We start from the raw sequence: 12,870 nt of genomic DNA on the forward strand, positions 1-12,870 counted from the left end.
AGGTAGGTGTGAAGTTGTGTTTCCAATCGCGTGTTTGAAAAGAGAGCTTAACGGCCTTACTCTAAACCTCTAAAACACAAGGCCCAGTCTGTGAGCTTCAGCATCTATTTGACCCCTTTCTTTGATCTTTTCATTTGTCATCGTAGAAGCTCAGCAGCGCCTCCTGCTGGTGACTGTGTTTGCATTGAGCGTTCGCTACCAGCCAGTGGACGTGTCTCTGGCCATCTCCAGTGGGCTGCTCAATGTGCTGTCCCAGCTCTGCGGGACAGAGACCATGCTGGGGCAGCCCCTCCAGCTCCTGCAAAAACCTGGCGTGTCTCAGCTCAGCACTGCCTTGAAGGTGGCCTCCACACGGCTGCTGCAAATACTCGCCATCAGCACGGGGTAAGAGCTCAACAAGGTGCAGTAGAGGAATTTGTAAATCAGAAGCAGTGCAACACCAGTGTCTTTCCTTGTATTTGCAGAACATATGCAGACAAATTGAGTCCCAAGGTTGTCCAGTCACTGCTGGACCTGCTTTGCAGTCAGCTGAAAAACCTGTTATCTCAGGCAGGAGTTAGTCTCCTTCATGCTGGAAAAGAGCAGGAAGATGGCAAACATGAGGACAGCGCCGACTCTGAAAGGAAAGACTTCAGAGGTGAAACTCGCGTTTGTTGTCATTACATTTCTGTTTGTTTAAAGCTTGTTTATTTTATTTAAATCTTGAGATATATAAGTCATAGGACTTAGCAACACTCACATGAGTGATGCACTTTTGTATGAGGTTTAGATGATGTGGTGTGAACAGTATTTGCTGCAAAGAAAGTCCGTTTTTGTGTTTGTATAAGTGCAACCTATTATTATACTTATTGCAATTTTGTTGATTTTCAGCTTTGCTGCGCAAACAGCATACAGCTGAACTGCACCTTGGTGACTTCTTGGTCTTCCTAAGGAGGGTGGTGTCCTCCAAGGCCATCCAGTCCAAGATGGCATCCCCCAAATGGACTGAGGTGCTGCTGAACATTGCAGCACAGAAGTGCTGCTCAGGTACGAGAAACTACTATCATGTATGGTGCTTTCTCAAATATAAACATAAGTGAAAACGATGTTTCCTTTGGTTATTAAATGTAGGCGTTCCTCTGGTGGGAAACTTGAGAACTCGGCTCCTAGCTCTTCATGTTTTGGAGGCTGTCCTGCCTGCCTGTGAGGCTAGCATGGAAGATGACCAAATGACACAGGTGCTAATAGTTTCTCTGTACAAGTCCTCAGTGTGTGCTACGTGACTGTCGTCAGTCTGCCAGCTTTAATATTTTCTTGTCCTCTAGGTCATTGAACGGCTCTTCTCCCTGCTGTCTGACTGCATGTGGGAAGGTCCCATTGCTCAAACCAAACACTCGATCCAGATTAAAGAAAAAGTTCAGGAGCTTAAACTACAGGTGTGCAGGATCACCTAGCAGTGGATGTATCTTTATCTTTATTTGTTTATGTAGCTGACAGCTGCTTGAATTCACAGGGAGATACAGAGGAGGAAGATGAGAACCTTCCCATTCAGGAAATTTCCTTTGACCCAGAAAAGGCTCAGTGTTGTGTAGTGGAAAACAGTCAGGGGCTGACACACGGCAGTGGGGGTAAAGGCTACGGCCTGGCCTCGACTGGCATCTCCTCTGGATGCTACCAGTGGAAGGTACAGTATTTTTCTCATTGGCTCATTATTACTTGCAGACAGTGTTGGGAAGGTTACTTTTAAAATGTATTCCACTACAGATTACATGCCCCAAAATGTATTTTGTAACGTATTCCGTTACATTACTCAATGAGAGTAACATATTCTGAATACTTTGGATTACTTAATATATTATCATGCTTTTTACAACTACATGAATGTACTTTTGCTGTGTGATTTATTACTATTACTGCAGGTTACTCGCCATACCAATACCAACTAGATTTTTAAACCTTAATATAAATGAGTAACAGTAGGTGGACATTAGGTAAGGCTGCACTTTTTGCAGCGATCTCGTTTAGAAAACTATTCCGCGCGTATATAAAACAGGTCCGCGGCTCCGAACCGTAGTAAAGGGACCTCTGGCTAATACGGTGGGTTCGTGTCGGGCTCGTAGCTGAAAACTAGCTTTACTTTGTTGTCTGGGTCAACTTTGCTAGCGAGAGACAGAGAGAGGCGTTGAAAGGCTGCTCCAACGGGACTTATTGTTTTGGAGGAAAACACGAACACAGTGTACAGTCGAGTCTTAATAGCTTACTTACAACTGGGCTCGTCAGGCACTCTTCTTGGCTGCAGTGGTTATTATTATATTTACATGCTTCCAGCTCCCGCTTCTGCTCGGTGACAGCTCGTACTTTTCCTTTTTCTCCCTCCCTCGCTCACCGACACATAACGGGTATGGCAGTCCATTCTCCCTGCAGCATGGACTACACTCCCCATCAGGCTACATTCTTCAGGGCTACGCCTGTAACACTCTGCCTATTGCCTTCATATTAAATCATTTTTTGAATAACAATTTTAAAAAAATATTTCTTCACGTCATTATGCTGCTGCAAGTAGAGGTGACATGGGCCGTGAGATTGAGACACAGACATTAGAGCCTCTTAATGCGTGTTTGTTTGGGTTTCCACCGGCGTGGAATTACCAAAAATAGAGAGGGCATAGCCGAACATATGAAACAGGAAAAGACCACCGTGTAATCCCTTTATTTCAACAAAGTAACTGTATTCTGAATACCACCTTTTAAAACTGTAACTGTAATGGAATACAGTTACTCATATTTTGTATTTTAAATATGTAATGCCGGTACATGTATTCCGTTACTCCCTGTTGGAGTCAAATTGTTAAATGTTGCCATTATTGTACTTAAATTTGTAAGTCTTGGTTCAAACTATATGATCAAAGATATTCTTCTGTTTCTATTGCCCTCCCCAGCCTGTTGAATGGTGGGAGAGGCTGTAGTATTTTATTATAGGCACATCCTATGTGAAGGTTCTGTTTTCTTGTTTAGTAAACTTCCTGCCTTTATGACCCCTTTGGTGAGCAGGAGGCGCAGACCCAACACTCCCCAACACTGGTTGGCGAACACTCAAAAAAGAAGATTAAAATGTTTTTAGTCAATTGTTCTGTTCGATTTCCTTATATAATAATATAGCATAGTTTTGTTTTTAAATATCAGTAACACAGAGGTGGAAGAGGTGGCCTTTGTTTTTATTTTGCTCTCTACGTGTTTCAGAGTTTGTTTGTTGTCACCTGTAGTTCTACATTGTGAAGGAGAATCGAGGCAATGAGGGGACATGCGTGGGTGTGTCACGATGGCCCGTGCACGACTTCAACCATCGCACCACATCGGATATGTGGCTGTACCGAGCGTATAGCGGAAACCTCTATCATAACGGGGAGCAAACGCTGACGCTTAGCAGCTTTACTCAGGGAGATTTCATCACCTGCGTTCTGGATATGGAAGCAAGAACGGTCTCCTTTGGCAAGAACGGAGAGGTGAGGGGTGAAAAAGGAGAGCAGTCAGTTATTTGTGCAAGTGAAAAGACTTTAGTTAGACCCCTGTTAGAAATAAATAGTTCTTTCCCTAACTATCGACATTTGATTCCAAAGGAGCCCAAGTTGGCCTTTGAGGACGTGGATGCCACGGAGCTCTATCCCTGTGTGATGTTCTACAGCAGTAATCCAGGAGAGAAGGTAGGTGGCTGGACTGAGTCAGTCCTTTTAAACAGTTACTCATTGAAGCTAACTGTTAAATTAATTAATGGAAATGTTCATTTAAGATATCTGTGAAGTAATTTCACATGTTGTAATGTGTGTTTTCAAATATAGACATAACAGTTCAACATATCTGCTAATCAGTCAAAACTGTTAAACGTGTATCTAAAAATTAATTTGTAAATGTTCAAAAGCTGTTGTGACTTATAGTGAAACTTATAGGCAAAATGGATCATCATCTTCACTATAAACAGTAATTAAACAGTTTTAAAGTCTTTAGATCTGTTTATCATGCAGTGCAAAACTAATGTGACACATGATGCTGTTTTATGTGCCTGTATGTAGGCTAATATTGTCCACCAATCACAATTAATTAGCTAAGTAATTAGCACATGTCATCGACATGAAATGAAATCTTTTATTGAGTAGGTCTGTCAGCTTTGGAACATCTTTGTGATAGACTCAAAAAGAGAATTGTTGAATTGCAAATAGTCAAAATTACATTATAGATTTGTTCTCGTGGAATTCTGATGATTTTTTTGACTACTCAGACGCTTGTTTGTATCTACACTCATCTAACAACCGTTGATTAAACACTTAAAACACCTACCACAATCTCAAATGGTAAATGGTAAATGGTAAATGGACTGGTTCTTATATAGCGCTTTTCTACTCATCTGAGCACTCAAAGCGCTTTACACAACTTGTGCATTCACCCATTCACACCCATTCGCACAAGCACATCTTTTTAAGTGCTTCATAGCTAACATTCACACACATTCATACTCCGATGGATGCATCGGAGAGCAATTTGGGGTTAGTATCTTGCCCAAGGATATTTGGCATGTAGACTAGGGGAAGCCAGGAATCGAACCACCAACCTTCCGATCAGTGGATGACCTGCTCTACCACCTGAGCTACAGCCACCCAAATCACCTCAAAGAATCTGTTTCTGAGTATATGTTAGTTACTGTATATGTTTTGTCATTATCTTTGGTCTCTAGGTTAAGATATGTGACATGCAAATGAGGGGAACACCGCGAGACCTCTTACCTGGGGATCCTGTCTGCAGCCCTGTGGCCACAGTGCTGGCTGAAGCCACCATACAGCTGATCCGCATCCTACATCGCACTGACCACTGGACCCATCGCATAAACAAGACTATGATTGAACGACTTCACAAAATCAAGGCGTGCTTTAGAGAGTCAGCTGGCGCTTCTGGCGGCGGCCTAGGACAAAGGCTGAAAAAGAGCCGCTCGGTGCAGAGCCGCGAGGAGCACGACACTCAGAGAGAAAGCCAGGAGACGCCCACACGGACAGACGAGGAGAAAGGTCGCCACGGACGGCAGCACGGCTTGGGGGAACTGTCGGAGCACCACTTGAGAACCCTCTGCACAGAGGTGTGGCCTGTCCTGGCAGTGATTGGCGGGGCGGACGCAGGACTTCGGGTCGGAGGCAGATGTGTGCACAAACAGACCGGGAGGCATGCTACTCTGCTGGGTGTGACGAAGGAAGGCAGTACCTCAGCTAAGGTGCAGTGGGATGAAGCCGAGGTCACTATCAGGTATTGAATGAAAAGTTTTCTGCTGTTTATTGGCCAATTCTTATTAAATGTAAAGCATATATGTTTATGACATACTAAAGACGTAAGACAAAGTGCAGAGTGACTTTAACCTCCTAGGACCTGGCATCCATATATGTGGACATCACATTTTGGGTTGTCTAGACCACAATACTAAATATTGCTCTACAAGGGCCTGATATCCTCTTACGAGGACATTATACTGTCAGTGTTCTATTGACATTTAAAACGAATGCCCTCATATGTGGATATCAGGCCCTTAGAGAGCAAGGTTTTTACATTCATCAGGTCCCAAACAGCCCAAATAGCAAAAGAAGTTAAAAATGCATGCCATGAAAGAGTTCGGGTCTTAGGAGGTTAAGGCTTAGACTGCAACAGTTGTTCTGTTTCTGTGGAATAATGACTTCAGGGGTTAAAAAAAGAGTATCATCACTTTGCATGGCATGTGAAACGAGCTGTCCTCTAGGCACGTGTTCGTCTTGCTGATGAACACGTGTCTACTGGAATGTGTTGACATCACAGATGGAGCTGAATGTGATTTCTGGATGTGTCTTCATGTTTTCTGCTGTGTCCTCCTTTTAAATCATCATTTCACCCTCTGTTTTCCCTTGCTCCATTTTACTCTTTCACATCTTGACTTCGGCTTTTGACTCATCGTTCATACATTCTTCTGGGATGGTCATGTGTTATACCCACATAATGCACCTTTTTATTTGTCTCGCATGCTGTGCCTTTTCTCTCCTACCCTTTCCCTCACTTTGTGTTTCCTTCCCTTGTCTCTTTTCACTCTCCACTCCCTTCTATTAAAGCTTCCCAACTTTCTGGTCGCCTAGTGACACTCCATTGTACAACCTGGACCCGTGCGAGCCTTTGCCCTTTGATGTGGCCCGTTTCCGTGGCCTCACTGCCTCCTTGTTGTTGGACCTCACCTACCTTACCAGCATTCACGAGGATACTACAACAAAGCTCAGCGCCCGACGCCACGAGAAGAAGCACCGCAACACACCCTCTACTGGGCACGAGCCGACCGGCAGCGAGGAGAAGACCGACAACGAGGGGCACAACCGTAACGACTCAAAAGATAACGTTGGAGCCCCTTCAGCTGCCACAACCTCTGACCTACGAGTGTCCCACAGCCTCGATGAGGTGAAAGCACACGTGGCGCCCAACTCAAAGTCAGAGAGTGAGATCTCCTCTGTGGCTGGAGGCGGGGTAGGTGGGAATGAAACCCTTTTCACTTCATCTGCTCCTGCTCCTGCTGATGGGAACAGGAAGAAAGGCCATGATCATGGCTGCCGCAGTCACGAGCCCTCTCCTTCCTCCATCACCACTCAGTCAGAGATCCATGCTGTGCAGCTGTCCTACCTCTACCTGGGAGCTATGAAGACCCTCAGTGCGCTGCTGAGCTGCAGCAAGTATGCTGAGCTGCTCCTCATACCAAAGGTAAAGAAGCCTGCCTAGTACGTTTACTTAAACTGTAGCAGTCCATGCACTTGGCGTGCTGTGCAGTTCATAGGAATTCTTACAGGAAATCTTTGACTTCTACAGAAATGTAAACGTTTCTGTCTGTGAACTGTTTTTTTAACAAGACTGATTTGTTAAATTTGACGCTGGAGTGAACAGTTGCTTGCATCCAAAGTACTAGGAACTTACTCTTATAAACCTTTATCAAGGTTTCTTCAGACTGGTTGTTTGCATTTCCACATATGTGTAAAGTATGTTAAGTACGTATGTAAATACATTGTCTGAAGTTGGTGAAATCAAAAACAGATCTCAGTTAAATATTACGAGATTTCTAACCACCAGTTCTGTCCTGACCTCCAGGTGTTACCAGAAGCAACCCCCAGTGGGCACAACGCTGATCTGAACACCTGCACCAGTGGAAACACAGCTGCCACCTCACCAGTATACCAGGATGAGGTGGAGATGCGGGCAGCTCTGCAGTTCCTCATGCGTCACATGGTGAAGCGGGCAGTAATGCGCTCCCCCATCAAGCGAGCCCTGGGACTGGCAGACCTGGAGAGGGCGCAGGCTATGATCTACAAGCTAGTTGTAAATGGGTTGTTGGAGGAGCCTAGTGGTGGGAAAGCAAAGCCTGGTGAGAACATGCAGATAGTTTCAGTTCAAAACCCCTAAAAGAGTCCAATTTATAATCAAGCCACATAGAATAAAGCTACAAATTATCTTTTTTTTTTTTTTTTTTTTTTTAAATCTCTCTCACAGGTGTGAGAAGTGAACCTGAAGGTGAGGGGGAAGTTACAGAGGGTGAACAGTTGGCACAAACCCCCGTCACCACCAGTCCGTCAGCTTCCAGCACCACCTCCTTTATGAGCTCCTCACTGGAGGACACTACCACAGCTACCACACCTGTCACTGATACAGAGACCGTCCCTGCCTCGGAGTCTCCAGGAGTCATGCCTCTCAGCCTCCTGAGGTCAGAACAGATGGCACATATTGTTATTTAGCTAGTGCTAACGAGTAGCCTTGTTTTTCATGTGGGATTAAAGCGAGATGATTATTTTAATCCATCTGCAGGCAAATGTTCTCCAGTTACCCCACCACCACTCTTGTTCCGACACGTCGAGCCCAGACTCCTCCAGTGTCATCCCTACCGACCTCTCCGTCAGATGAGGTTGGCCGCAGACAGAGCCTCACCTCTCCGGACTCCCAGCCTTCCAGACCACAAAACAGAACAGGTACCTGTAAGTATGCCAAACTGCAATGAGTATTCTTTGGTTGGCCTGTGGAAAGCTTGGACCTTATCCATTATGGAAAAGTTGAAAAAATAGAAAACACAAACAGATATTTTAATATAATTCCGGTTTACTTTTTGCATTTTTTGTCAACTTTGACATTTTGCATCTTTTGATACTGTATTCAGCTGCCTGACCCCGATGATGATGGTGTCATTGTTGTTTCCTTCAGCCCTCTCGGACCCCAGCAGCAGGCTGTCCACGTCTCCCCCTCCACCTGCGATTGCTGTGCCTCTGTTGGAGATGGGCTTTTCCCTGCGCCAGATCACTAAAGCTCTGGAAGCCACTGGTCAGTCTATCTGCAGTAACCGGCCCATTTTTGTCCATTTTCCTAAGAATCATAAAACAATGATGAGAAAGAGCAAGTGCCTTTTTAAAATACATGAGGTCAGGGTAAAAAGATTATATCCCAGGAATAATCAAGATGTTGTCTTATTTTTTCTACCTAAAATTTTGAATATTCTCAGAACGTTCCCTACCAATTCCTCCTGTATAACAAAGTTTCTGTGCATCATTACGTGTCTGTGACGTGGCATAACAAGATTTCCCCTACAAATAGTCGACCTGTTATGATATGTTTTTATCTCAGGTGCTCGAGGAGAGGTAGATGCTCAGAACATCACCGTGTTAGCCATGTGGATGATCGAACATCCAGGAACAGAGGACGAGCACGATGAGCCCCACGCCAGAGGCGGCGGTGTCAGTGGTGAAGCCCCCGACTCGTCCTGTCCTGGTGCCACAGCAATCACTGGAGCCAAATCTCTGGATAAAAACTCATATCTGTGCTCTCCCGGGGTCATAGCCAGCGCAGACACTTCCGAAGTGGAGGAAGGTTTCAGCGAAAGGTACAACAGGGTGTTCATAGCTCGCAGCCTGTTGCATTTTAATTACAACAGTAATTAAGTAGTAGGATAAGTAATGTTTAAAGGTTGTGGTTAGAAGTTTACATACACTCATCATGGACATGTATGTCACAGTAACTGTTCTTTTTCCAGGCGTACGTCTTTAATGAATTAAAAAAAACTGGGTCCACAAATTTGAATTTATTTGGGATTTTCTCCAATCCACACAGGATCAAACATACATTCAACTAAATCTTTTAACAAGTAGTACTGAAGGTTCTACAGTGATAAGGTCGAGGCCTATTAATTCCTTATTATTGATCATGATTGACAACTGATAGCTTCGCGCTCTCAATATAAAAATGGAAAAGTCCAAAGAACTCAGTGAAGATCTCAGAAATACAACTGTACATTTACAGACGCTGGGAAAGTCTCTTGGAGCCATTTCTAAACAACTGTTTATTCAAAGATTGTCAGTTCAAATGTATGCAAGTACAGGTTATTCAGACGTGTCATCACTTTGCCGAAGTCTTAATGAAGACACAAACTTTCAGATGAAAGGAAATTGGTTATGATGTTCAGGAACAACCCTGGAACAACAACGGCTCAAGCATGCCACAAACTGAAAACTGCTGGAACACCAGCGTCACCGTCTAAACCATTCCCTGTTGTCTACATGGACGAGCCAGAAAAGTTTATGGACAAATGAGACGAAGACAATATGTATGCTTGGAGGAGTAAAACTCTGGTTTCTTAAAACTAAAAGCACTGTACCAGCTGACAAGCATGGCGATGGCAGGACCATGCTCTGGGGCTACTGTCAAAGTGCGTGGAATAATGAAGGACTACTTCCAAATTCTTCAGCTTTACATCGAATCAACATCTAAACTTGGACACATCAAAACTTCCTTAATTGGATAAAGCAGGTTAAAATTAGGCCAACATTAAGACTTCCCAAGTGACAACCTCAACCATGTTGAAAATTTGTGGACTATGTTTAGACGCATTCTCTGTGCCGGGAAATCGATTCATTTAAATGAACTCTTCTGTGAAGAACAGCGTCAAATATCCAATTATAATTAGGGCTGTGCGATATGACCAAAATCTCATATCCTGATATAAGACATTTACCGTCCCAACAACGATATGTATCACAAAAATTTTACATTTTCTGTAAATTCTGTGAATCTCGGGCAACTCGACTTGCGTGAAGTGTTTTCAGCTGGGCGTCGTGTACCTGGAGTCGAGTGTTACATAAGTTGAAAAGGTCGCAGTTTTCTTTGTGAGTATTTATTACACGGCCTGTTCTAAGGTTTATTTTTTAGCACCTGACGGCTCTTTTTAGCTTCTCCGCCATAAACACTCTGCATACTATTTCACGTAATTCAGTTTATTTTGAAAAATCTCAGCAGGATCTTCAGCTTTATTTTGAAAGGTTTATGTGGAAAATAATCAAACGGACGTTGCTAACGACAATGCATAAAAACAGTCGCTTGTCCGTCTGTAGTGTGGTTGTATTAAATATAAGAGAAAGAGAGAACTTTAAGAAATTCTACAAAGACCATCAAAATGATGACAAAATATTACCGCAAACAGTTTATTTTGCGACACCACGAAACAAACGATAATGTAATATTTTCATATCGTCATCCGATATATATCGTTATATCTAACAGCCCTACTTATAATCATGTCAGAAAGTTGTTGATGGTCACCAAAAGCATCTGGTCTTGCTAAGGCTCATTTAACCAATATTAGTAATGTGTCTGTATATATTTGAGGGAGTACGTTTCCTTTTAAACCTGTGTAGATGAGAGAAAATCCAAAATAATGTCACATTTTTGCACCCAATTGTTGTTGTTTTTTTTTTATTAATCATTAAAAATTACCATGATATTTATGGCCAAGCTGCTCTAAGTATTCAGAGCTTGCTCACATAGATGCATTTTCTCTTCTTTGAAACTTAAACTCACTGTTTAATTCAACTGGAGCCCAGACAACAAAAAAGATTATTTCCAAAGAAATTCTGCCGTGTGTGAAGAGAAAGAATGTAGGTCTGTGGTGCTTTTACAACCCTCTCATTGAGAAATGGAAAGTACTGAGAGTCACCCCAACACAGAACAGAGGTGCCCAGCCTACTTCCCTGACACAGGGATGACGTGTTTATTGAGTGTGTTTCTTTTTCTGCAAAATGACAGCTACTCTGCGACTATGAATACTCTAAAGTGTGTATATTTTGCCTTCTAGTCCTGAAGGTCTGGAGCAGGACAATGCATCTGCATCCAGCAGTGCCCCACTCAGAGGCCGCTCTGCTGCTGGCAGGAAACACCGCTTTGACCTGGCTGCACGCACACTGTTGGCTCGTGCTGGTGAGAATATTCCACAAGTGTATATCCTACCTTTCTTTACAAGACAGTGAACATTTATCTTCCACTCAGAAGCTCATGGGAAACGTTGATTCTTTTGTAGCTGGACTGTACCGCTCGGTGCAGGCCCACCACAGCCAGTCACGTCGGGAGGTCTCGTCCTTACAGCAGCAACAAGACCCAGGTGCACTTTATGACTTCAACCTGGATGAAGAGCTGGAGATGGACCTTGATGAGGAGACCATGGAGGCCATGTTTGGCCAAGACCTCGCTAGTGACACTGACATTCTGGGAATGTGGATCCCGGAGGTACTGGATTGGCCAACATGGGTGTGTGACTTTAGAGCTGCCATCACGATTCTGCGGTTTCGCTTCATCACTTATCGCTTCGAGTAAACTTACATGCATGTTGAAATAAACACATTTGTTTGGTTAAACATTACCCATGAAATCATCTTGCATGCATGCATGCATTAGGCCCCTGAAAGTTTAAATCATGCAACTAATGAAATTCATGTTTTGGATAACTCGATCTTTATTCTCAGTACTGATAACTGGCTGCTCATTCATATTTGTCAGAGGTTCAAATTATATTGCATGAATGTTTATTGTTTCTCTAAAACATCTTTGTGTCTGTTGTACATCAACTCACAGCACGTGTGTGAGACAGACGATCGAGATGAAGTGGTAGTGTGCGAGCTGTGTGAGGCCAACGTGGCCAATTTCAATCAGCACATGAAGAAGAGCCACCCGGGCTGTGGGCGCAGCGCCAACCGGCAAGGCTACCGCAGCAACGGCTCCTACGTGGATGGCTGGTTCGGTGGGGAGTGTGGGAGTGGAAACCCCTACTATCTGCTGTGTGGCGGCTGCAGAGAGAAGTACTTGGCAATCAAAAGCAAAGCCAAAGTCCCCATTGTGGAAAGGTATGCACTCCTGTATGTGACAGCCGACAAAGCAACACGAAGTTGATTAGATTTTTACACTTCTGCAATGAAATGATGTTTTAAATTAGGGGAAAAAATCTACTGAAGAGCACAATAATAACAAATATTTCTGTACTTATTTATATTATATTAGAATCTTTGTGTGATTTTATTCTGTGGTGTGACTTCAGATACAAGGGACAGGCTCCTGACCTTCTGGGAAAGCAAGACAGTGTTTATGAAGGTAATGCATGGTGACTGTTTGGATGTGGATGTGATGCGTTGAACTGACACAACAAATTTAGAATTTTCCTTCGATTTTAAACTCGGGTGTCTTTCGGTCTTGCAGAGGATTGGGACATGCTGGACGTCGATGAAGATGAGAAGTTGACAGGGGAGGAGGAGTTTGAGCTTTTGGCTGGCCCTTTGGGTCTGAGCGAGCGCAGGATTGTCCCCGAGGCTGTCCAGTTTCCAGATAGTGACCCGTTGGGAGCCTCTATTGCCATGGTGACGGCAACCAACAGCATGGAGGAGACTTTACTACAGATAGGTTAGAAAACATCAGTAATCACCGTGTAGGGGATGCGTTCCTCTCGTGGGCAGCAAAGCAGTTCAGATCAATGAACCAGCTAAAGTAGAACCAACATGTCCTGATATAAGGCCAAACTCTTTCCTTAAAAACTGTGTGGTGACTATGTGGATGA

General features: G+C 43.8%; 1 protein-coding gene across 9 annotated transcripts in view; it reads left to right on the forward strand.

Moving 5' to 3' along the window:
• Positions 1 to 12,870, forward strand: part of herc1 (HECT and RLD domain containing E3 ubiquitin protein ligase family member 1) — a 76,333-nt gene that overhangs the window by 34,943 nt on the left and 28,520 nt on the right. For 5 of the 9 annotated variants that reach the window (XM_063470354.1, XM_063470414.1, XM_063470406.1 and 2 more), the window contains exons 29-48: positions 147 to 384; positions 465 to 637; positions 871 to 1,026; positions 1,111 to 1,217; positions 1,305 to 1,415; positions 1,493 to 1,663; positions 3,242 to 3,481; positions 3,596 to 3,679; positions 4,705 to 5,264; positions 6,092 to 6,725; positions 7,107 to 7,380; positions 7,506 to 7,716; positions 7,818 to 7,984; positions 8,208 to 8,324; positions 8,625 to 8,880; positions 11,125 to 11,246; positions 11,347 to 11,573; positions 11,898 to 12,166; positions 12,358 to 12,410; positions 12,516 to 12,716. In XM_063470354.1, coding sequence (XP_063326424.1) covers positions 147 to 384; positions 465 to 637; positions 871 to 1,026; positions 1,111 to 1,217; positions 1,305 to 1,415; positions 1,493 to 1,663; positions 3,242 to 3,481; positions 3,596 to 3,679; positions 4,705 to 5,264; positions 6,092 to 6,725; positions 7,107 to 7,380; positions 7,506 to 7,716; positions 7,818 to 7,984; positions 8,208 to 8,324; positions 8,625 to 8,880; positions 11,125 to 11,246; positions 11,347 to 11,573; positions 11,898 to 12,166; positions 12,358 to 12,410; positions 12,516 to 12,716 — 4,371 coding nt within the window. The remainder of the gene's footprint in view (positions 1 to 146; positions 385 to 464; positions 638 to 870; positions 1,027 to 1,110; positions 1,218 to 1,304; positions 1,416 to 1,492; positions 1,664 to 3,241; positions 3,482 to 3,595; positions 3,680 to 4,704; positions 5,265 to 6,091; positions 6,726 to 7,106; positions 7,381 to 7,505; positions 7,717 to 7,817; positions 7,985 to 8,207; positions 8,325 to 8,624; positions 8,881 to 11,124; positions 11,247 to 11,346; positions 11,574 to 11,897; positions 12,167 to 12,357; positions 12,411 to 12,515; positions 12,717 to 12,870) is intronic. The other 4 variants (XM_063470373.1, XM_063470417.1, XM_063470392.1 and 1 more) reach the window with 3 other exon arrangements.

This window comes from Pelmatolapia mariae, linkage group LG1 (assembly GCF_036321145.2).
Source record: "Pelmatolapia mariae isolate MD_Pm_ZW linkage group LG1, Pm_UMD_F_2, whole genome shotgun sequence".
Lineage (NCBI taxonomy): Eukaryota > Metazoa > Chordata > Actinopteri > Cichliformes > Cichlidae > Pelmatolapia > Pelmatolapia mariae.